General features: G+C 36.9%; 1 protein-coding gene across 9 annotated transcripts in view; it reads right to left on the reverse strand.

The window, feature by feature from the left end:
- LOC147019404 (rho-associated protein kinase 2-like) overlaps nt 1–24,307 on the reverse strand; it is a 184,076-nt gene that overhangs the window by 107,530 nt on the left and 52,239 nt on the right. For all 9 annotated transcript variants that reach the window (XM_085893836.1, XM_085893841.1, XM_085893839.1 and 6 more), the window contains exons 10-11: nt 19,504–19,595; nt 19,128–19,287 (exon numbers count right to left, since the gene is read on the reverse strand). In XM_085893836.1, the coding sequence (XP_085749962.1) occupies nt 19,128–19,287; nt 19,504–19,595 (252 nt within the window). The remainder of the gene's footprint in view (nt 1–19,127; nt 19,288–19,503; nt 19,596–24,307) is intronic.

The following is a 24,307-nucleotide window of genomic DNA, read 5'->3' on the forward strand; positions in this document are numbered from 1 at the left end:
GTATGCTTCAGCAAAATCATTTTTTTCCAAATTAATTTCCAATCTATCTCGTGGATAAAATGTCCCATCTAGAGAAACGCGAAGTTGTTTCACCTTAGCATTATCACTCGATGCATTATTCTTATCAGTCGCAGTATCACCATCTGGCTTTTTCAAAATGATCCACAGATATCGTGGCTTTCCTTCCAGAACACCCAAATTCCACGTGTAAGTAGTTTGGTTGAGTTTAACGTGTTGACATCTTCTTTTGAGGTATGATACACTGAGTGGTTTCTTTGAGTTAAGTCTTCGATTCAACATCTCTTCTGTTTTAAGATTAGGAGTATATTCACTGATATACCAACTCATTTCCTCAATTACAAATTTATTCTGATCACCAAAAGCATTACCAACACCAAAAAGCAATCTATTTTCATTATCATTCCTTTGTAGTTGAAATCTAATTTTAAGACCATACAGAACTTTATCATGATCACAAAATCCAAATATACCTTTAAGAGGAACTGCCACAGTTAAACTATTTTCTGCTTTTGCATCATCATTATACGCTCCTTTCCTTTGAGTATATCCAGGGTCTGTGTTTGTTCCCATTGACATATCAGGAATAAAACCTTCGACAGACCCCTTTCCCATTCTATCACTGAATGTATAGAGTGTAAATTTCATCATTTCAGATACAGCAGAGACATAATCAACCGCTTCAACTTCTTGTGTTCCAATATACAAACGCACACTATCAAACATTTTCCAGAAGAAATCATTTACAAGTGTAGCGTTTGTGTTATTCCCAGCTTTAGTGAATTTAAATTTACACAACAAGAAACTTTCGGAGAGATTCAAATAGGTTTGTTGATTATTTATTTCAAAACTTTTTGTACCATTCGTATTCCAGTCTGTTCCAGTTATTGCATTTACCTTGAAGTAATCTTCTTTTTTAGTGGAGTTTGAGATAATAATAGTATCATCCAAATCATAGACACTATCAATTGCTTCCATACTTGTATTTATTGAGGAAAAAAAGATGTTAAAACTTTTGAAACCCTGATCCAAGTATTCAAATTATTTTCTGTCGTTCTTGGGGGGACAACTGAGTTTTGCCTTTCTTAATTTCTTTTATTGCTTGTAATTTATGAGATTCCTTCTGGGCATCTTTTATGCTCTTTACAGCACCTGCTACATTTCCCACAGCAGAAGCAGTTGAACCAATTAGATCTTTATGTTTAAGAATAGTTGAACCAATACCCATGAGAGTATCAATTATACCATCTCCTCTAAATTGATGTCCAACACCCCTTTGTCTCTTAGGTTTATAGTATCCTCTACCAAGATACATACCTTCACCCTTGTAGTATGGGGAAAGGAACATCCCATCCCCTGTAATTATTTTATATTTTCCCAACTCGTGTTTCCTCACAATAACCATCGTATTTATTTATTGGAAAACTTCACGTCGGTGAATTCTGATGGATATAACTTCTCCATCAAAAGAAATCATACGATTATCTTGGTCGGTTATCCTAAAATTTACTCTGTGTATGGTTTTTCCTGACACAGGGAGATAAACCAAATTTTTGGGTTCATATTGAATTTATAACCAATTGGGGTTGAGTATGCGCTGAATGAAAATATTGTATTTGTTTTTATTCCATCATTATAAGCACCATCAATCAAATCACAGTGAATTAACACCGAATTTATTCCTGAGGATATTTGAATGACATTATCACTGTAAAACGTCCCATTAGTTTCAATCTTTTTTGAGGAGAAACCCAATAACTCTCTAAATGAATTATCAATTGTGAAATCAACCTTGTAGTTATTTTTAACTTTAATCGTTGATTTTGAAGTATGTTTTTGAATGTCTATAACAATATTTTTTGGTTCATCACCCTGTTCTTTCATAAAGACGAGCAATTTCGGAAGATATTTGAGAAATCTCATATGCTCCGGGTGAGACTGTTGTCGTTTTGTATCCACTTCCGGGATTATAACTAAACTTGTCATTTTTATCAGTTGTATTAAATAAGGTATTATAAGTTTCCATGGACAATAAAGATGCCTCATATTCTTTTGTTGGGTCAAGTTGTAGTGGGTATGGGAATGAAGATGTGTGGTCGCTTGTTGTGAAATTAAAACTCAGGATTATGCTTCTCATCTTATTTAATATGAGATAAAATGTCTTTACATTGAGATTTATTAATTATTTTCATGTTCATCAACTGCTCTAAAATGGCTGATGCTTCATTAAAACAATTGTTATTTCCAGTCTTCTTACCACCTAACAACAATAACAGTCTATTAACTAACTGTGATGGGTCATTTGGAAGAAAACCAATACCTGAACCAAGGATACTTTAAGCCTGAATAATGTGTTTCTCCTTCTCATTTTTCCTACTTTTACTAGAAATACTAACCCTATAATTTAGAGTGTTCAGCAGATCAATATATACTCTATCATCATTATTTTTCATATCCAATGGTTTATCAATATACTTTGATTCATCCCTCACAGTTGAACCTTGTCTTCCATCTTTTGTGAGAAGAAACATTAATCTCGGAGTTAGTTTAACAGGGGGTTGAGCAGAACCCAAGAACCTTAATTCATCATTAAATATCAATACCTTTTCTTGAACAAGATGAAATATTGCTGGTTGTTCTGTTGGAATGAGTCCTGCTTTGGTTTTTGAATCCGCTGAATATTCATTGTTTTGAAGAGCATTCACAATATAATCAGGGGGTCGATTAATCTCTTCCAGTTGTTGAAATAAACCTTCATCATATTCTAATTCTCCTAAATGCTCTAATTCTTCCTCCGTCATTTTACCAAAATCTTTTAACATTTGAAGTTTTTTAGGAGTATATTCAACTGTGGGAACTGTGGAAACATCTTTCATTTTTTTCTTGGGAAGTTTTTAAAAGTGGTTTAAAAAATTTCTCTTGTTTTCTTTCAAATGCTTCTTCGCCCATTAGTTTCTGTCTGCGTTTCTTCTTTATGTCTTCCTGTTGTTTTACAACTTTTGAAACCAACTCTTGATGTTCCTTAAATCTTCTTGCTCTTTCTTTTGCATCCATTTATTTTTTGGAAAATATCATTTAATGAATTGTAAAGATCAACAGGGAAATTTTCCTTTTCTTCATCATTCAAGTAGATGTGTTCAAATAAATCCTTTTCTTTAAATATTTCATCAAATTCTTTATTAACATTAATGCGAGTTGTAATTTCTTCTTCACTAATACTTGCATCTCTGCTTTTCATACGTTTGCGTTGAGTTTCTTCATCAACATCAAAACCGAATGATAAAATCTTCACTCCGCTCAGATGTTTAATAATTTGTCTCGTTCCTTCTGGATTAGTTTCTAATATCCCAAGACCACCAGATTTTAGTTTCCTGAACTCACTCTTACAATGTGAATATTTTGTTGTACCAAGAGAAACCTCCTCAAATATTTGACCTTCATTCCTCAATCGCATATGTTCCTCCACTGAAATATAGTGATAATCTTCACCTTTTACTTCTCCAGGTCTTATTGCTCTAGTTGTTGTTGATACAATGCGTATCACGGGGTGTTTTTTAAGTAAATTTACAATATTCTCATTTGTACTACACAAGAACCTTGATTTATGAAAGTTTTTTCCAGAAGCAGATTTACCCACAAGATTTATAATAATAGTTGTCATTTATATATGTAATTGTTTATAAAACAAAAAATATATCCCTTAATATCTCATCTTGTTTCACAACAATATATTTATATTTTTCAGTCGTGTGCTTCATGTAATCCCCAAATTTCTTTTTACCACATAATGTAGAACAATTATCTCTCCAAAAATTATTGATATCTATTGAATTTAACTTGAATAAAATAAAAGTATTAGCATTGTTTCTGATGGAATGACAAGGAAGTTGAAAGTACGATTGACTAAGATAAATACAATTACAAGAAGAATGTCTCCCTCTTGTGTAGTAGCTGTCCATTACCGTTTGGTTTCTCTCATTAACACAATCAAAGATAACGAGGTTCTTTTTTGATTTATCCAAATCTTGGGGAGACGGTATATTATCCGTATTATCACTAAGAATACAAGTTATAGGATTTGATTTCTTTTTACATCTCTGTGTATCACAAAATAGTTGAATTATATATTCAATGTTCTAATCATTTAGGTTTTTTTGAAGTTTAAATAAACCGATTATATCTTCTTTTTGAAGACCAGCATTAAAACCTTGTGAGAGTAGTTGATACTCTGGTTGAAAACTCGACTTTGTGAAAATTATTAAATTATCATGATCTAAAAAGTTGGGAGTGAGGAGCATCTCTAAAAGTAAGCAGGTTTTTCCACATCCACTTGAACCAACTATGAGACATCTTAATGAATTTGGGAGATTTTTATGGTTTTTAAATTTTATCTTATTTTCCCAAATGGGTAAAAAATCATTCATTTATATATTTGGAAAACAGGTTATTTAATTTATGATTGGCTTTTTTAGAAACTCTATATTTTATCCTAAGTTAAGGTTTAATTTCAAGATAATCCATTATTTTATTTATGCAATATCTTGTGTTCATATTTCCCTGAAAATCACATCCATGAATAATATATAACAACAATCCTTTGAACATTTCTCTAATACGTTCAGTTTCTTCCCTTGTAAGGAAAGGTGTGTTATCACCCTCATACTTTACATTCATTTCTCTCATCAATCTTGTAAAGTAATTCATTTTTGGTGTAAATCTAAAAGAATTATTTTCCTTTTTATATTTTTGATTATCATTAATTAGAAGATAATCACAGAATATACATTGTTTATAGGCTTTTGACTCTGTGTTTAATCCCCGTCTTTCACACGCAGGACAATTCTCAAATTTGTCATATGGAGAATCAGGAAAGTCTAGCATATTTATAAAGTAAAACTTTACTTAAACTGAAATTCATCTATACTTTCAGTTGTATATTGACTCATATTTAATAATATTACCATCGATATACTTTTTTCCATTACCAGATTCAACGACAACATTTTTTATATTAAAGGTAATTTTAAAATGATCGTTAACTACTATTGAACGAAATGTCATTTCACCTGATATATTAACATCCTTTATTTCATCAGGATTTACATCTTTAGGGTTGTTGAAAAAAATACAAATTTCTCCTTGCATATTACAGATGGTCTTATCTTTTCTTTCTAAAGCTTCATCCATAAGGTTTTTGTTTTTTGATACTTTTTCTTGTTTCATTGTTTTTTCTAGTTTTTGAATATATTACCAGAAGGAGAGGAGAAACTTTTGTTAGAGATACTTTAATTGATGTTCTACCAGGTATACTAAAAGCCCTTCCACTGAAGGAAATTGAAGAACTCATATTATTTACCATAATTGTTTTTATCCAATAGTTGTTATATTTATCTTTGTTCAATTTTACATCCTTGACATATTTCTCAGTATCTTTAACAAATGAAGAGATTGATTGAAACTTGTCTTTTGTGTCTTGAAACATTGTATTTATTAAGTGAAAAAGTTGGAGGATAAAATGGTTTTAAGCACAGATTCACCTGTAAAATAAACGAAATTTTCATCAAGAAAATTTTAGTTGAAGCAAAGATTTATTATATAAATATGGTGAATACAACATACTGCGATGTTTGTAATCACGAATATAAACATTATAGAAAACACCTCCGAACCAACAAACACACATTTAATCTATTTCATCAAATATCTCCTCTTGAGTTGGAAAGAAAACATTGTTATATCTGTTCAAAGGATGTTTTGAAGAGAAGTTATAATAGACATCTTCAATCACAAAAACACAAGAAAAATGAGTTTAAAGTAAAGGGAGACTATTATATTGAAAACACTGATGGGGCATTTAAAGGGCATATAAAAATAAGGATTTTTCAATTTGGAGAACCCAGTCCATCATCAATAGCTGAATCAATTGAAATAGTGAAACCTGATGTTGAAAAGGTTATTAAAAAGACATTAAAAGAAATGAAAACTTTAAAGTTTTATATAGGAGTGAAAATGAATATGAAAAGACAAGATGAAGAACAAACTCCTTATATGAGAACAGATCTTCATTTTATAACATCATTTCAAGATTTTTTGAATAGTGGGGTTTATGAAGAACTATCAAAACAAGAGGAGGATGTTGATAATACAGTGGTAGGAAGTGGATTCAATATTAAAAAATCATCTTTTTAGATATACACATTCTAAAATCAAACCCTCTTAAAGCTTCTTCTTATATTGAATTACCAAAAGAAATAAAACTAAAGAAGGCAGTTGTTAATATTAAGAACAATGATAATAAATGTTTTCTCTGGTCTGTTCTTGCTCACTTTCATCCACCAAAATGTAATTCAGAAAGAGTAAAACAATATATGAAATATGAGAATACCTTGGACATTAAAGATTTTAAATTCACAATGCCACTAACAGATATTCCTAAATTTGAGAAAAAGAATAATCTTTCTATTAATGTATATGGATTAACGGATACAAACAAAGTTCAAATATTAAAAATTTCAAACAACGATAATAATGAAGAAACACACATTGATCTTTTATATTTTAGTGTTGGAAATAATTCACATTACACATACATCAATAATTTATCAAGATTAATCTCTTCTCAGGTATTCAGAACAGCAAACAAAATATATCCTTGTAAGCGATGTCTTAATTCATTTCATACAAAAGAACGATAAGAACAACATTCAAAATATTGTAGTAATCATAAATCAGCTGTAATTACAATGCCTAAACCTGGTGAAAAGATTTCTTTTGAAGATTATAATAAATCTATCATGCACCCATTTGTGATATACGCTGATTTTGAGTGTATCCTTAAAAAGATAAATACTGCTTCTCCTAATCCAAAAGAATCATATACAAATAAATATCAAAAACATATTCCTTGTGGTTTCTGTTATTATATCAAATCATCTGTTGGAGAAAAGTATAACAAACTTGAACATTATAGTGGAACAAAAAGTGATTATGAAAAAAACATTATAGTGGAACATTATAGTGGAAAAAAACTTGAACAAAAAGCTTGACAACAGTTTGTAAAACAATTAGAAAAGGATTGTATAAGACTCACTAAATTAATGAAAGAAACAAATGAACCGATGAAATTAACCAAAGAAGAAAAATTAGAATATAGAAAGAACAATATCTGTCATATTTGTGAGGGGGAAATTCAGGAGTCTAAAGTTAGGGATCATTGTCATCTTAATGGTAAATATAGAGGTCCCGCTCATTCCTGTTGTAATCTTAATTATAAATTACTTTCTTTTATTCCAGTCTTTCTTCACAACAGCGCCAATTATGATACACATCTATTTATAAATGAACTTTCAAAAACACCAGGGAATATTTCTGCCATAACAAACACAAGTCAAAAGTATATTTCATTTACAAAAATGATATTCACAAAACCTTTAACTCGTATTAGGTTTCTAGATTCTTACAAGTTTATGGGAACACCACTTGCCTACCTCGCATCAAATCTAAGCTCCACGGACTCTTTTCCAAATCTTAATTCATTCTTTCCAAAAGAGGAAATTCTCACTAAAGAGGAAATTCAGATTAAAGAGAGAATTCAAAGTAAAGAGGAAATTCGAATTAATGAGGAAATTAATGAAGAAATTCTAACTGAAGATGAAATTCTAATTATAAAGAAAATTCGAACAATGAATGAAATTCTCACTAAAGAGGAAATTCTGATTAAAGATGAAATTCTGATTAAAGAAGGAATTCTCACGAGAGAGGAAATTCAAACAAGGAATGAAATTCAAAGTAAAGAGAAAATTCTTACAAGTAAGGGAATTTATCCTTATGATTATATGGATTCATTTATGAGATTTAAAGAAACACAACTTCCTTCAAAAGAAAGTTTCTATAATAACCTTTATGAAGAAGAGATAAGTGATAAGGAATATAAACACGCACAAGAAATATGGAAAATATTTAAGATAAAGAACCTTGGAGAATATCATGATTTATATCTAAAAACAGATGTTTTATTGTTAGCTGATGTGTTTGAAACTTTTAGATCACTCTGTCATAATAAAAATTGTTATGGATTAGATCCTGCCCACTATTTCACAGCTCCTGGTTTAGCTTGGAGTGCAATGTTGAAAATGACAAAACAAGATATAGATTTAATCAGTGATGTTGATATGCTTTTGATGATTGAGAAGTCTAAGAGAGGTGGAATATCACAAGTATGTTCAAAAAGATATGCTAAAGCAAATAATAAATATCTTCCAAATTATGATAGTGAAAAAGATAGTAATTATTTGATGTATTTTGATGCTGATAATTTGTATGGATGGGCAATGTCTCAATCTCTGCCTTATGGTAAATTAGAGTGGGTGGAAGAAAAGGATTATGAAAAGGCTTTGATGAATATCGTTATTTCTTCTCAAGAGGAATTGAATGACGAAGAAGAAGGTTATTATTTTGAAGTTGATTCGAGGTACCCGAGTGATCTTCATAATAAGCATAAAGACCTTCCTTTTGCATGTGAGAAAGAAACCCCAAAGAAAGAATGGTTCAGTGATTATCATAAAAGTTTTAATATTAAAGGCAAATCAACAGAAAAGTTATTAACAACATTCTATGATAAAGAGGGATATGTTTTGCATCAGAGAAGCTTAAAACAGTTTTTGAGAGAAGGATTGAGAGTAGCTAAAATTCATAGAGTTTTAAAATTTAAACAAAGTCCTTGGGTGAAAAAGTATATTCAATTCAATACAGATATGAGAGCAAATACAAAAGTAATATTTGAAGGGGACTTTTATAAATTAATGAATAATGCTGTATTTGGAAAGACGATGGAAAATGTTAGAAACAGGCAAAACATTAGATTCGCAACATCTTGGAAAGAAGCTTCGAGATTGATAAATAAACCAAGTTTTGAGAGAGAAGAGGTTTTTTCAGAGAACTTTTCTGCAATTCATATGAAAAAGGAAAGTATTGTAATGGATAAACCAATTTATATTGAAAACAGCAGTTCTTGATTTATCAAAGATATTGATGTATGATTATTTGTATAATGACTTAAAGAAAGAGTATGGTGAAAATGTTTCATTGTTGTATATGGACACTGATAGTTTTATCCTAGATATAAAAACTGATGATGTTTATAAAGATATGAAGAAAAATATTGACGTATATGATACAAGTAATTTCAGCAAGAAGAGTGAGTTATTTTCTAAAAAGAATGAAAAGGTTATTGGTAAATTTAAGGATGAGTTGGGTGGAAAAGTAATGAGTGAGTTTATTGGATTGAGAGCAAAGGCTTATGCTTATAAGTATGGTGATCAGATTGATAAGAGGTTAAAGGGAATAAAGAAATATGTAATAAAGAAATCAATAACTTTTAGAAATTATTATAATTGTTTGATGAATAAGAAAGAAGAATATAGGAAAATGAATACAATAAGAAGTTATAAACATAACATATATAGTGAAGAAGTAAATAAAAAGGCATTAGGAGCCTTTGATGATAAGAGATTTATTTTAGATAATGGAATAGATTGTGTTCCATATGGATATTGTATAAAATAGATTGTGTTTTAACGATGGGAAGATGGGTTAGGGTTTTTTAAGGGCTACCGCCGCGTTTTTTCGCAATATATAAATGGTCAAACCAAGTATTAATCAAACTAAAGAGTGGAGAAAATCTCAGTCTTGGTATATAAATGGAAAACATAATGAATGTGAAAAATATCAAATAAGTCTTATTGAAAAAATAACTAAAACAAAGGTAAATAAAACAAATAAGCGAATCAATTTAAAAACTAGTAAGTTAGAGGATGTAAAGAAAAAAAATGAATATCCTTGAATGGACTGAAAACTTTGATGGTTATCAATTGAACAATGAAAAAACAATTTACTATAATCTCAAAATGATATGTGGCTCAGGAGGTGGTCAAACAAGAGCATTAAGAGAAGTTTATCATTTCGTAATGGCACAAAAGGGGTATCTTAAAAAAATATAAAGATTCAAATGTTTTGTTTTTAAATATTTTAGATGGGGATTATTGTGCCAAGAAAATTAAACTATTGAAGGAATTTGAGAATGAACAAATCTTTATAGGTTCAATGAGTGAGCTAAACAATATGCATTGGTCATTTGAAAAAGAGTGTCCCGAGGCTTAGACGTTTCAGATATTTCTTTAGAATCACCTTCAACAAATCACATTACCACTTTACTACTTGAACAAATCTTTATCTTATTGCATGGGTTATTTGAAAAAAAAAGTGTCCCCAGGTTAAAAGGGGAGACAAATAAATATACCTTGGGATAAAAAGGGGGTTTATTTGTTCGGAAAAAAATATGAATCGCTGAAAATCCCCCATTCATTTACATGGGGAAAAGTGAGCCAGAACCAGTATATTCACCCTACTAGCACTGGTCAATGCTCCACCTCCACATGCCTCAAAGACTTTCAATGATTACACCATTGAAGATGTTCTTCCCAAAGTGGAATCCTCCTGCACACCAAGAACAACAGAACAGACGTGGTGTTTGATGTGTACCATAAGTCCAGTCTAAAGTCTGTAGCAAGGTCAAAATGAAGCAAGAGGATCAAAAGAAGGGTGATGGGACCCAGCAAAGCTCCGACAAATTGGAGATGCTTCCTGCGAGATGACAAGAACACTGAACTGTTCCATTTCCTTGCAGACAAAATGTATGAAGCACGTACAATAAGCACAATCATTGTAACAAAAGGAGAAGGCGCCATAAGCAACCAGAGGTGGTTTCTCGCTGATTTGGCCCCATGCTCTCATGAAGAGGCAGATACATGGCTCTTTGTACATTCCAGACATACCACAGTGGAGGGCAGCAAAACACTCCTCAAAAAGCCAATGACACTGACGTGGTTATCGTATCCGGATCTGTGTTGACATCCCTGAAGAAGCTTAGTTTCGAGGAAACGTGGATCGCCTTTGGCCAAGGAGCCAACACTCAATGGATACAAGTTCATGAGATAGTTGCTTCAATAGGGCCATAGAAAGCCAGTGGGATGCCATTCTTCTGTGCATTCAGTGGGTGTGACATTGTGTCAGCCTTCTGTGGGAAAGGGAAGAAGTCTTCATGGCAGACATGGAACGTGTGTGATGAGGTCTCAAAGACCATCATCAAACTCAGTCAGTGTCCAACAACAGTTGATGATGATGACCTTCGGATCCTGGGGAGATCTGTGGTGGTCATGCACGGCAGGTCTAATGCAGCAAACAGTTCCAATGATGCAAGGCCAGATCTCTCTGCCTGCAAGCAGAGGTCATAAGACACAATCCCACTGACCCAGTAAGCCATCAAGGAACATGTGAAGAATTGGGCATACCAGGCAGGAATAATCTGGGGTCAGGCAACAGTCTCCCAAGTAGATGATCGAAGTCCTGCTGACTGGTGATGGACACAGAAAGGAGACATATGGCAGATATACTGGACAGACCTTCCGCTGATCATGACAAGTTGCCAGGAACACTGATCAAATGTTCCTGCGAGAAACACTGCAAACAGAGATGTAAATGCTTCCTCTCTGGTCTCATCTGCATGGCACTGCGTGGTTACAAGGGCTCGTACTGCCCAAAAATGGAAGAACACAGTGCATCCATTTTTATTGAATTTCAGCGTTTACATGAAATCATATCTACAGTATCTCTTCTATCTCTCCATACAAGTCATAGCTCTCAGAGAAGTGTAGTTCCCTAGATAGGTGGACTCGATCACACAGTAGCTCCATATGAGGTGGGTAATGAACAAACAAAACACAGCATCACAAAATCACGAAGTTGGACATACTGTGTTCTTCCATTTTTGGGCAGGGAAACAGCAACTGCGAGAACAATATTCAGCTATTCCAAAGCTGCAAAGAAGACACTTGTGCTGAACTTCAGAAATGGAAGATTGAACTACAAGTCGATTACAATCATGTCAAATTGTCAAGAATTATATGAATAAATAACCGCTTTATAAAAAAAATTATGAGATATCTGAGAGTGGTAAAACTAGTAAAACCAGTTTCAGCACGTTACAAAACATACAACTCGACACCAAGATCATTTAAAGTGACCGAGTCCATCCATTTTTTATGTAAATAATGAGTTTTCAGTTGGTGAATTTGTCAGCCATCTTGGATTTTCAAATGTCCAATCGGGTACATTTGAAAAGTGACCTGTATAGAATAACCATGTCAAATTCCATGCTTGTATCACCATCTGCATGATTCCCCTGAAAAAAAAATCCTGTTATCTGCCAAATTCTAGATAGCAACCATATTCCTGGAACTTATCTCCAAGGATAAAAAAAAAAATATATATATATATATATATATATATATATATATATATATATATATATATATATATCCCAAGACAGCTGCATGGGATAATAAGGGCTATTTATAGTTACTATGACTTTACCCTTTGACATTTTGACCAAATTATCAGTTATTTTTCTCCATAGTCTGAAAATAAAGGATTGTTGAAAATTTGATTACAAAGGCTCAAATGGTAAAAGGTTGACACACACGCACACACGCACACTGTCACTGTGCGGGGAGCGGGCTGATAATCACACGTTTAAAATGCCAGTCAAAAGCACGACTCATGTGGGGACCATAACTGTACCTGTGGGTTACTGTTATCGGCACCACTTACATCAACAACACAAACACTGCAACATTACATATTGCAATACAAGTGTTTATCTTCAGTGGACAAACGGTACACCTCGTTAAAAATGAAAAGCAACATGAACGAAAATAAATTTGAAAGGCAAAGTGGCTATTTCAGAACAATTGGAAAGAAATCAGAAGGAAATCCAGGATAAAAATGAGCATATTTGGGAATCAGAGGTTCACCATGTTCGCAGCGAGCACCCACAAACATGATCGCACCCACAAATGTCTTGAGCTCATTAAATGTTGCAGATCAACCACATGCCGAAACAAGTTGTTCAGGAATTGATATATTTACCAAGCTTGTGATCTAATCTGGTCCTGCCATGGAAGACCAGTTTATAACCAGTGCCAATGCATCAAACACATCCAAGCAATTTGTTATTTCACAAAACTAAAACTTTTTACATTCATTTTGGGCTTTGTATCAATCCGATATTCTAAAAGTTTTGCAACTCATGGGAAAAATATTGTCACGCTGGCCAAGTTTGAGGCCAAGATCACCGAATGGGTTTGATTGGGTCTGACTGTTAAAGTGGAGCAGATAGGTGACAAAAAAAGGACAGATTGTTTACTTGCAGCAGAAATTATGAAATTTCTCAGACGCAGCTCATGCTGCCCTAAAACAAGAAAAACTAGAACAGCACTCGGTAGAGCACATACCTCTGTCAGGCTGAACAGTTTACGTTTTGCATCCCACTGATAGGTCGGATCTGAATCCGGACCTTCACCAAAATCGAATCGGCTTGTTCTTTTCACCTAACCAACTCATCCACCTAGTTTTGTCATGACTCGTCCACAACTTTTTGAAATATCACGCTATCATTGCATCGGTTTTCGCTCTATCACTCAATGGTGAAGAACCATTTCTAAAATTCTCGGATCTGAACCCGGATTCATATCTTCAACAAAATCTAATCACTTCTTCTTCGTCACACACCCAACCTGCCCACCATATTTCAGCCGAATCCGTCCAGAACTTTTTAAGATATCCTGCGCACAAACAGACAGGGCGGAAACACAACCTCCCGCCACCGTAGGTGGCGGAGGTAAAAAGGAGGCAGCAGTGTTGGGCACCTGAACTCTATTTTTAGCCATCCCAAATAGGGTGCCCATCAAAACTGCCGGCGATAACGCCGAGAAATGCTTCCAATGTGAAAAACTATTTTAAGAGTTTCTGACCATTTATATAAGACATAGATGCAGTAACAACATAATGTTGTTCAATACACACCTATTTGGTTTTGCAGGGTGTTTGGGCCAGATTTGGGGCGAAAATTGGGGTCAATTTGGGGTCGACGCTTTTTTCCTTTCATTTGATTGTTTTTTTCTGTTTTTTTTAATTCAAAGTGTATTTTTAGCATTACCAATCTCTTGTAATTCTCATTTCCAGATTGCTGCATTGAGAAACGATGGCAAGTCCACTGAATGTAGTATGTCCTTAACAAGCTTGAGAACTCTTGAGACACTGGATGGGTAAAACCCCTTTAACATTGACACATCAAGAATAAATGATGGCTTTGGAATCGAACAAACCCGACAGAGAAACAAAGCAAAGCGGCATGGAGTTTGCTTCAAGAACTGCAGCAAGAGGCAGATAGACAGGGCTCGAAATAGAAGGGAGAAGCAAGAATAAGACACCTGTTAAAAAGAAGCTCAGAATGAGTGCAGGTATTGCACAGGCACCAGAAGAGAAGTTGTACATTTTCTGTGATAAAACCACAGACAGTAATGTAGATCATAAGACATCAACATTCTCCTTTGACAGAAATGTGCAGCTCATTGTGAATACAACACAAGACATGAAATTGAGAGGAAAACCATCACAGGGTGATTCCACCACAATTGATACTGTGTACCACAAGAAATGTTATAAAACACTGTACACATAATACAGATCCTTTGAAAGGTAACATGAAACATGATGGGAGCAGTGAAGGTCAATACATTCATGCTGAATCCATTGCCTTAACAGAGTTCATTTCTGATGTAGAAGAATTGAATGATGGTAGAAATAGTGTTCAGCTACCTGAACTCATCAAGATGTACTCCCAGCACCTTGAAAAGCTTGGTGGATCTGCAACAAGACTGAAGGAGAAATTGGTGGCAACAATACCAGACCTTGAGGAAAATAAGGGTAACAACAGTGTGGTGCTCTCCTTCAATTATGGCGATGCCATTTTATCTACAAGCAAACATGATTCTGATAGTGTGCTTTGACCCTCATGAGAGCAGCCCAGATAATGAGAAAGGAGTTCTTTCAGAAGGAATACAAGTTCAATGGGTCCCTCACTGATGACGAGTATAATCAATACCCTCAGACTCTCACTGCCGTGAACCAAATTGTACTACACGGGAACAAGTATAGACCTGACAAGCCAACTGAAATATCCAATACAGCTCTGTCTGTCACACAGTTGATGATCTTTAACTCTCTAAAGCGCAGTTCAAAGAAGAAAAAGTCTAATGCAACACGCCATGCTCCTTCCAGGGAAACAGCCGTGCCACTTCATAATCCACAGTAAAACCAGGAAGAGAGACTTGATTGACACCCTCCATACACACAGATCGAGTGTGTCACAAGACAGTCATGCAGGTGTCAGCTGACGTGGCAAATTAAGTGAGAGCACATTTTAAATGGAAGGTCTTGTTTGTCCTCCCAAGATGAAGGCTGGGTAGCATACAACTGGAAACAGAGATAACATTGACCACAACCCAGCTTCTACCAGTGCACACAGGGAGGGACCTTTCCATGGCACAGCATTGTCAATGACAGGACATGTTACTTCTGAGAAACCTGGTGTGGATAGGCATGTTGAGCATGACCTCTCTAAGCCAAAAGGGAATAGGATAAAATATTTTCCAGAGGAGTACACAGAGGTACCTCCAGCAGCCCGACCTCATGACAGCCCGGTGCCACCAAGAGGCTGAAAAGCATTTTTTTCAAATAACAGACAGTGCTTCAGCACTTGATGCCTAGTTTACCAATATTGCCATTCTCTTGGAAAAAGAGAAACTGGATGAAAATGGCAACATTTCATGGTCTGGGCATTTTGCCAGCTTGCAAGACAAGGTTGCCCACACTCCAGCAATGACAGAGTTATTGCCTCTGTTCAGGGAGAATGCTCATTCTGTGGCCATGGTCCGACATGGTATGGACATACTTCAGAATGCAATATCACATTTAAACCCTGGCCAAGTCACAATGCTTTTAGTTCACCAACAACTCTACACTATAGCCAAAAAGACACAGTGGACATGGCCAGAATCATATGGAGAAAGCAAATTTGTTGTCATGATGGACAGCCTTCATATTGAAATGTCTCTCCTAGCTGTGCTTGGAAACTGGTTGGAAGGCAGTGGATCGTCATCCATGACGTCAACAGTTAGTGTTACTGCAGAAGGTCGAGCAGTTGGATTGGAGAAGGGGTCCAATACAGGAAGAGGTCAGTGGTCCCATCAGGTAACTGGCTGCTCTATCTGTTCTCAAACGACAGGCTTATGACGCCTACAAGGAATCATCAAATCCAGACACTTTGATGTCATTTCCAGAGTGGGAGACAGACAAGGCCAATCAGCATCCACAGTTGTACTACTGGAATATATGCATCAAACTTCAAAGACTACGCATGAAACTTGCGCATGCTCAGCGTGAGGCATTTTACTGTTTGTTGTACATTGACTCACCTCCCTGACTCAGAGGAAATTGTTCCTTGGATGATTTCGTTCGATAATGTGCACTATGATCGCCGGATTCATTGTTCCCATTATCCTTACTTGTCTCCCAGTCCCTGCCACTGAAAAGCATTACCATAGCATGATGCTGCCACCACCAAGCTTCATGGTAGGGATAGTTTTAGATGGGTGATGAGATGTGCTTGGTTTCTGCCAGACGTAGCACTTTGCATTCAGGCCAAAGAATTCAATTTTTGTCTCATCAGACCACAGAATGTTTTGCCTCAAGCTCTCAGTCTTTATTGTGTCTTTTTGCAAACTCCAGTCGTGCTGTCATGTGCCTTTTTCTCAGGAGTGGCTTTCAGCTGGCCACTCTCCCATAAACTATAGATTTGGGAAGTGCTGCAGAGACTGCTGTCCTTCCGGAAGGGCTCCCATCTCAACCAAGGCACTCTGTAGTTATGTCAGAGTGGTCATTGGGTTCTTGGTCGCCTCCCTGACCAAGGTCCTTGCCCGGTTGCTCAGTTTGGTCAGACTGCCAGCTCAAGGAAGAGTTTGAGTCGTTTAAGCTTTAAAAGCTCTGTGGAGTGGAAAATCTGAATAGGCCTCAGGTCATGGCCTTGACTTGTGGGTTGCAGGAAATGAACTGCATGCAAGGCCAACTGACAAATACAGCCAAACTGGAGGAAGTGCCTATTCAGATGAACGTTGGAATGAAGCCGCCTCAGGGATGCCTCACTGATCATTGTAATACTGTCATAAGGATCGGATTTCACAACGAAGGCGTGAGAGGCCGGTGAGGTGATCGTCAATGATGGGCGATCAAGTTCAATTCAGACATGTCTAATCAATTATCCCATGTGCAAGATTAATATTTTTAAAATTTCCAATTCACTTATATTTCATCAGAACAGCAAAAAAAGAACTAGAAAGTAAGATTGTATGTGAATGTGTCAATGGATATGTCTTTGACCATGTTAAATGTCAAACCACTGTTTTGTGTGATCTCAATTCAAGGTCAAATGAAAAATTAAAGGTCACCTGAGACAAAGAGAGAACAACAGATGCTTCTAACTCATTATGATCTGCAAAATTATTTTCAAAGGATACGTGACCATTAACTTATTTGATTCTAAAATCAGTTAATCTTTGTATTACAGTCCATACTTGTGGCAAACTTGGTTGAAATCCGTTCAGTGGTTGACAGGTTATTGGGGTAACAAAATGATTTTCAATACGAGATTTTCGAAACTGTGTAATCTGCCCCAGATATTCAGTGCACATGCTCAGAAACCCTTGGAACGAAGTCCATCAGGGTGGCCGAACATATATTGTGCACACCACATAAGGATTGTAACATTAAATAGCTAACGAAGCTTCTGAAAGAAGCCGAAAATACTCGGAAACGTACCTGCGAGAAAGGGGTGTGCTGTGCCTAGGCACAACAAAAGATTTGGAGAACTTTCTGATCAACTTGCCCAAAAAGTTGATATCTTACAGCCCGTACTGCAAAAGCTCCCGATGATATGGGCCCGTGCAAGACCCGTGGACGGCGCGCGTTCTACCTGACCTCTCTCATCATCCCCATCAGCATTAGAGAATAGGCTTTTAACCTTGTGGAATTATCTCATGTGAACATGGTAGATTTGGTGATATATTTAATGGATGTCTGCAATTGAACGGCCGATGCCGTCGTAACCAACATACAGGTAGACTTCCCAGATGGAGACACTGCATCAGGTTTAGTTGCTTCTTAAAACCGATGGGAAAGTCATATTTGGGGCTTGTCAATACACAGGGTAAGTTCAAAATAATGAACTTTACTATTAATCATGTTTGGGAAGAGGAAGGTGAGTGTGGGAATGGGAGCTGTATGGGCTATGAGTGCTGTTATAAATATATATTTTTTGTTTTATTTGGTTCCAGGGCCACAAGAGAAATATTACATTTTTACATCTATTGGAAAATGGATCAGGTGTGTGTGCGTGCGTGCGATATGCACTGCCTCTTCTAACTTGTATTAACAGGAAATGGTATGAATCCGACACCTCTCATCCAAGGATATTTATCCAATTTACCATATTTCCGTGAGTCCAATTTGCATTCAGGAACAGAACAGTTATGGTTAACCATCTTGAAATTGCACCCTTTCATCAAAATGCTGAAAATTATGTTTAAAAAAAAAAGACTTTGAATTACAGATTTCATGCTAGCAACGGCAGGTAAAAAGTGCATGGCGAGCAAAACTGAGTCACTGTGAAAGCATGCGCGCACACGCACACGCGCACACACACACACGCACACACACACGTCATTTCAAAAGTTACATGTTGAAAGGCACATGCCTTTTGACCTTTCATCTTTTGAACCCAAAATGTAATTCCTTCATGTTTCTATTACGTTCCGTACACATGGTAAGTTTGGTTGAAATCTCCTGAGCAATGCATAAGTTATTGCAGTAACAAAGATTTTCAATTAAAGGGCATTTGATGAAAGGCCTTTGGACCTTTTGAACCCAACATCTAATCCGTTCATTTTCGTATTACAGTCCATACTTTTACCAACTTTGGTAAAAATCCCTATTGCTGTTCACAAGTCATCGTGGTAATGAAAATCTGCTGGTCACGCGTGCACAGACGGACGCACAGCCGAATGGACAACCTAACAACACAATACTTCCAGTGCCTTTGGCTGCACAGGCAAAAATATCAACGGTGGATGAAAATTGATGCAAAATCTACAACCTACTTGTAATCTTTGTAGTAAGTGAATCCGACAAATGGCAGTTGATTTCCAGCAAATGCTTTGGGAACAGGAAATGTCTCCTCGTCTCCTTTGTTGCGCTCTATTTCATCAAAATTGCTCGTGTCTGTGTCACTGGAGAGCTCAGGAATTACGGGGGCAATGCCTACCGGGTAGGACAACATGATAGAACATGAAGTACGATCCCTAAAAGTTTAACATTGTGTTTGGATTTTTAAAATACCATCAAGTCCCGAATGTCAGATAAAACACAAATCACAAATCAAATGACATATTCTTGGTAAAATGTGGTGCAAGGTGACAAAGCACATCACATGGCTCGTTGGAATAATATTTAGGGTTGGAGTGTAAAAGCACATACTCTCACGAATGTTTTCCCATGTCCACTGGTCATTCTTGAAGAAATCATGTGATTTAACCTCTTTAACGCCATTTCGTCCCAATCTCACACTTCTGAAAAAGAAAGGTTGACACACAAAGACAACAAGGAATGGCAAAAATGAAGTGTTGGCAATATTATATCGATTCTAATAGACGGGCAGCTCTAGGCCCGGTTGAATTAGACAATCGGAAACAAAGCTCTCAATGGTGTGGTTCCATTTCACCAACAATCCAATGAGCTTGAAAAGCTCGTTCTTATGTTTCGCCCAATCAGACTCGTGCCCTTGGAACCGAATTGAAGCGGCACCATGTTAAACATGACTTAAGAATGAATAGAGATCAGACTAATTAACAAAATAATGACATTAATTAGTGACAATTACACCTATAATTAAACAAAGGAGTACGAACACAAAAGTTGTCACAAATACAAGCCGACCATACGTGGAACAAGAATCAGCTACTTAAGGAAATCAGAAAATAAATCAGAATTGGCGACATATTCTCACCAACCAAAGAGCACCTTGTTTCGAAGAAGACACATGCAATGATCCGTCAAACATGACGGCTCTTTTACTCTGCCGACAACAATTGCATCACATTGAGTAATGGTTTGTTTTTGTTTTTTGCCGTGGCCAAGAACTTGAGTTGGAAAACATTGAAGCGAAATATTATTTTTCCTCAAAAGACAACCATGGCAGGTGACGACAGAATTGAGGCAGTTTCTGTGCTGTTTCTTTGATATGAGATAAAGGATGTGAACTTCCTCAGCTTTATCATTACATTGCACCATTCTGCGGGCTACAAAATCACATTGTGGGCGTTCGTCTGCCTGTAAAAGTGTGGTGGAGTATCAGGTCGGCAAATTTGACATTTTCATCAGTCATGTCATGCAATGATGCAGTAATGTTGTTGTTGATTATCGTCTGGTGAAAATCTCTGCCAATATGTCATCGAACAATGAAGGTGAACACATTTTACAACTTGGATTTTCAGCAAATCCCACTTCAAGGAAAACAAGGAATTTTTATGCGCAGGAGGAGGCAGTTGGGCCCATGATGCCTGCAGCACACCAATACCAGATTTCATCAATGCGTCAATACCCCCTTCCCTTCGTGTGCAGCCTTTTGGCTGCTGCACTGGTACTCATTTTGCCAACCTCAGAAGGATGACAGGCTGAGTCAACACCCTGGTGGTAATTCAGCGACCAACGGGGCTTGAACTCAGGACCCTCGGATCCCAAGCCACCACCCTACGCCAACACCAGGTTCAATCACTTTACTTCATTTTCTTCATGTCCCCAACGTACATGGGTGCACAGTTTATTGCATTCTTTCAATCCGAAAATCTAGATCCACTTCCAATCACCTCATATGTCATTGCAAAAGTACAGATGGTGATATGAATTGACTCGCGGTCATCGTTTGATAATTTATACATTTGTTTTTTGGCATAGCATCAACAGCCGTCACAGATGAAGGGGATACGCAACGCATTAATGATCGTCATGCGGAGGATTGAAACGGTAACGGATTAGCAATGGAGCCCGTTTCCTTCAACATCCAACCAGCCATCCTGTGTCATGCACGTGGGGAATAAATCCACCGCACCATTGAATGATCGTACATGGGAGGCAATTCAGAAAGCTTCATCAATTAGAGTGATTCAGACAATCCAAAAAGCACTTTGACAATTTGAAGTATGATGAAATCATTTAAAGGTCACTGCCAGTAGATGCACCTGAAGAGTTCGGATATCATGTGCTTTGCTACAAAAACTTTAAGGTAGTCTCTCGTGAACCTAAAGTAAGCGAAACGACTGAAAAATCAAACTCAAAGTCCAAAAAAAAGAGAAGATCAGAAGATGTTGAGTTCTTCATGAAGTTCAGGTGCACACAATGCATCAGTATTTTTCCTCAAGAATGTCTCTTCTCTGGGAAGAATAAACTTCACTCGGAAAGAAATAACAAAGTGGGAACACTTGGATTGTATGAACTCTTGAAGTCAAAGACCCCGTTCAAAATGCCGACATGTATCATCAGGACGACATGATGTAAGCAAAGACAGCGAGCGTGGATTTTATCATCAAACAGGTGAAACGTCACCATACATGGAAGAAAAAATGTTTATGAGAAAATATGAGAGGTTGACCTGCAGCAAACTGGAATATGAAAAGACTGTGTTGAAAGAAACCCTTAATTATGTACAAGAGTCAGTTCAGTTGTTCAGGAACTGTTTACATCGATGGACTCGATATATGTATATATGTACAGTATCTCACAAAAGTGAGTACACCACTCACAAATATGTAAATAATTCAGTGTAACTTTTTAAGCAGCTGTGCTAGAAGCAAAAGCTTAGAGTTGATGACAGAGTAGACATTCTGCAATATGTATGCAGGCATAAAACTGCCATTCCATAAAAACAATGTGGCATATTACGAATATTTCTGAAAGAGGCGGCAACAAAAGTGAGTACACCCCTGCTATTGTCTGCACAAGAAGTAAGTCAAGCATGGTAAAACAGCTTCCATTTTCATCATTTTCTGCACATTTAAGTCAAAGAGTGTTAAAGGTACAAATATGCACCAAACAATACACACAATGTCCATCAAGCTGCAACCTCCCTGGTATGTTAAAAGTGAAGAAGTGTACTCAATGCAGTAATTGTCTATCTGCTTGCTGAAGAAATAATTGCATAGGAAATACTGTACCAATCGCCATTGAGAAAGCAGCATGGCTCCTCATGGTAAAGAGCTCTCAAAAGATGTCAAAGATCGAATCGTTGCCCGACATAAAGATGGCCAAGGATACAAGAAGATCAGTGCTTCTTTGAAAGTAAGCCCCAACACCATGGCCAAGGTCATCCAGAGGTTCTCCAAGAAGCGTACAACAATGAGTTGTGCTCGCCAGGGCAGACCAGCAAAGATGACTGCACGTACTGTTCACCAAGTTCAAAATGTAGTCCTCCAAGACAGACGACAAAGTGCCGCCAAGATTGCTGAAGAGATTTCTACAGCTTCTGGCCAGTCTGTTAGTGCGCAAACCATACGTTGCACACTCCATCATATCGGGTTGCATGGGCATCGTCCAAGGCGTAAGCCTCTCCTGAAGCAGAGCCACAAGAAAGCTCGCAAACAGTTTGGTGAAGCACATCAATCCAAGTCCCTGGACTACTGGCAACATGTCCTATGGTCTGATGAAACGAAGATCAATTTGTTTGGATCTGATGGAGTGCAGAGTGTCTGGCGCCGACCTGGGGAATAGTACCAAGACAAGTGCATTATCCCTACTGTCAAGCATGGTGGTGGTATTGTCATGGTTTGGGGATGCATGAGTGCTGCCAGTACTGGAGAGCTCAAGTTCATCGAGGGAAACATGGATTCTACGATGTACTGTGACATCCTGAAGGAGAAAATGTTACCCTCCCTGCGAAAACTTGGTAGAGGAGATGTATTTCAGCACGATAACGATCCGAAGCATCGTTCCAAGCAGACAACTGCCTTTCTGAAGAAGTCGAAGGTCAATGTGTTGGAGTGGCCAAGCATGTCACCTGATCTAAACCCAATAGAACACCTGTGGGGCATCCTGAAATGTAAGGTTGAGGGACGAAAGGTGTCCAACATCACGCAACTTCGAGAAGTCATTGCAGAGGAGTGGAACAGGATCCCAGCAAAGACATGTGGAACACTGGTAAACTCCATACCGAGTAGAATAGCTGCCATGCTCAAAAACAATGGTGGACATACAAAATACCGAAAACAATAACGCTTCAATGTGAGAAAGTACAGAGGGTGTACTCACTCTTGTTGCCCCCCCTCCCCCCCCCTTTTCACAGATATGCCCAGTATGCCACATTGTTTCCACAGAATAAATGTTCTGGGCCTGTACATGTATGACAGAATGTCTACTCTATTATTTCTTTGAGTCTTGTGTTTATAATACATCTAAGTAAAAAGTTACAACAAAATATGTACATTTTTGTAAAGGGTGTACTCACTTTTGTGAGATACTGTATATATATATATATATATATATATATATATATATATATATATATATATATATATATATATATATATATATATATATATATATATTGACTTGTGTATAGAATCAAATGAAATGCCAGTCTTGACATGCCAGTATCTCAGCCAACTTTTGCAGACCCACTTTGACGAGGAACTCAATATATGCACTCTACAAATGCTAAAAAGACAGGAGTAATCATGTACAAGCAGTACTAACGAATGAAGCTGTTAGAGTAACACTTAATTACAGGTCCTCAGCAGGAGGAGCCGTGTCACAGGCAGCTCTACTAAGGAGAAAATGTCTGAAGAAAGTAAATTCAGTCTCTGTCAACCGATCCGATAACACCGTCAAGACTTTAAAAAGATGAAGCATCTCCACCAGACAATGTGAAAACCTTCTTCAGGGTCGTCTTTGATGGAACTTGCTCATCCAAGCACAGCGATGAGATTCACCATCGAGCGCACTCCGTGAGTCAGGATTGTGTGTCTGTGTGTCTGTGTGTCTGTGTGTCTGTGTGTCTGTGTGTCTGTGTGTCTGCGTGTGTGTGTGTGTCTGCGTGTGTGTGTGTCTGCGTGTGTGTGTGTCTGCGTGTGTGTGTGTCTGCGTGTGTGTGTGTCTGCGTGTGTGTGTGTCTGCGTGTCTGTGTGTCTGTCTGCGTGTGTGTCTGTCTGCGTGTGTGTCTGTCTGCGTGTGTGTGTCTGCGTGTCTGTGTGTCTGCGTGTCTGTGTGTCTGTCTGCGTGTGTCTGTCTGTGT

Source organism: Eptatretus burgeri, chromosome 9, assembly GCF_056783735.1.
Source record: "Eptatretus burgeri isolate ZD-2024b chromosome 9, Ebu_testis_v1, whole genome shotgun sequence".
Classification (NCBI taxonomy): Eukaryota; Metazoa; Chordata; class Myxini; order Myxiniformes; family Myxinidae; genus Eptatretus; species Eptatretus burgeri.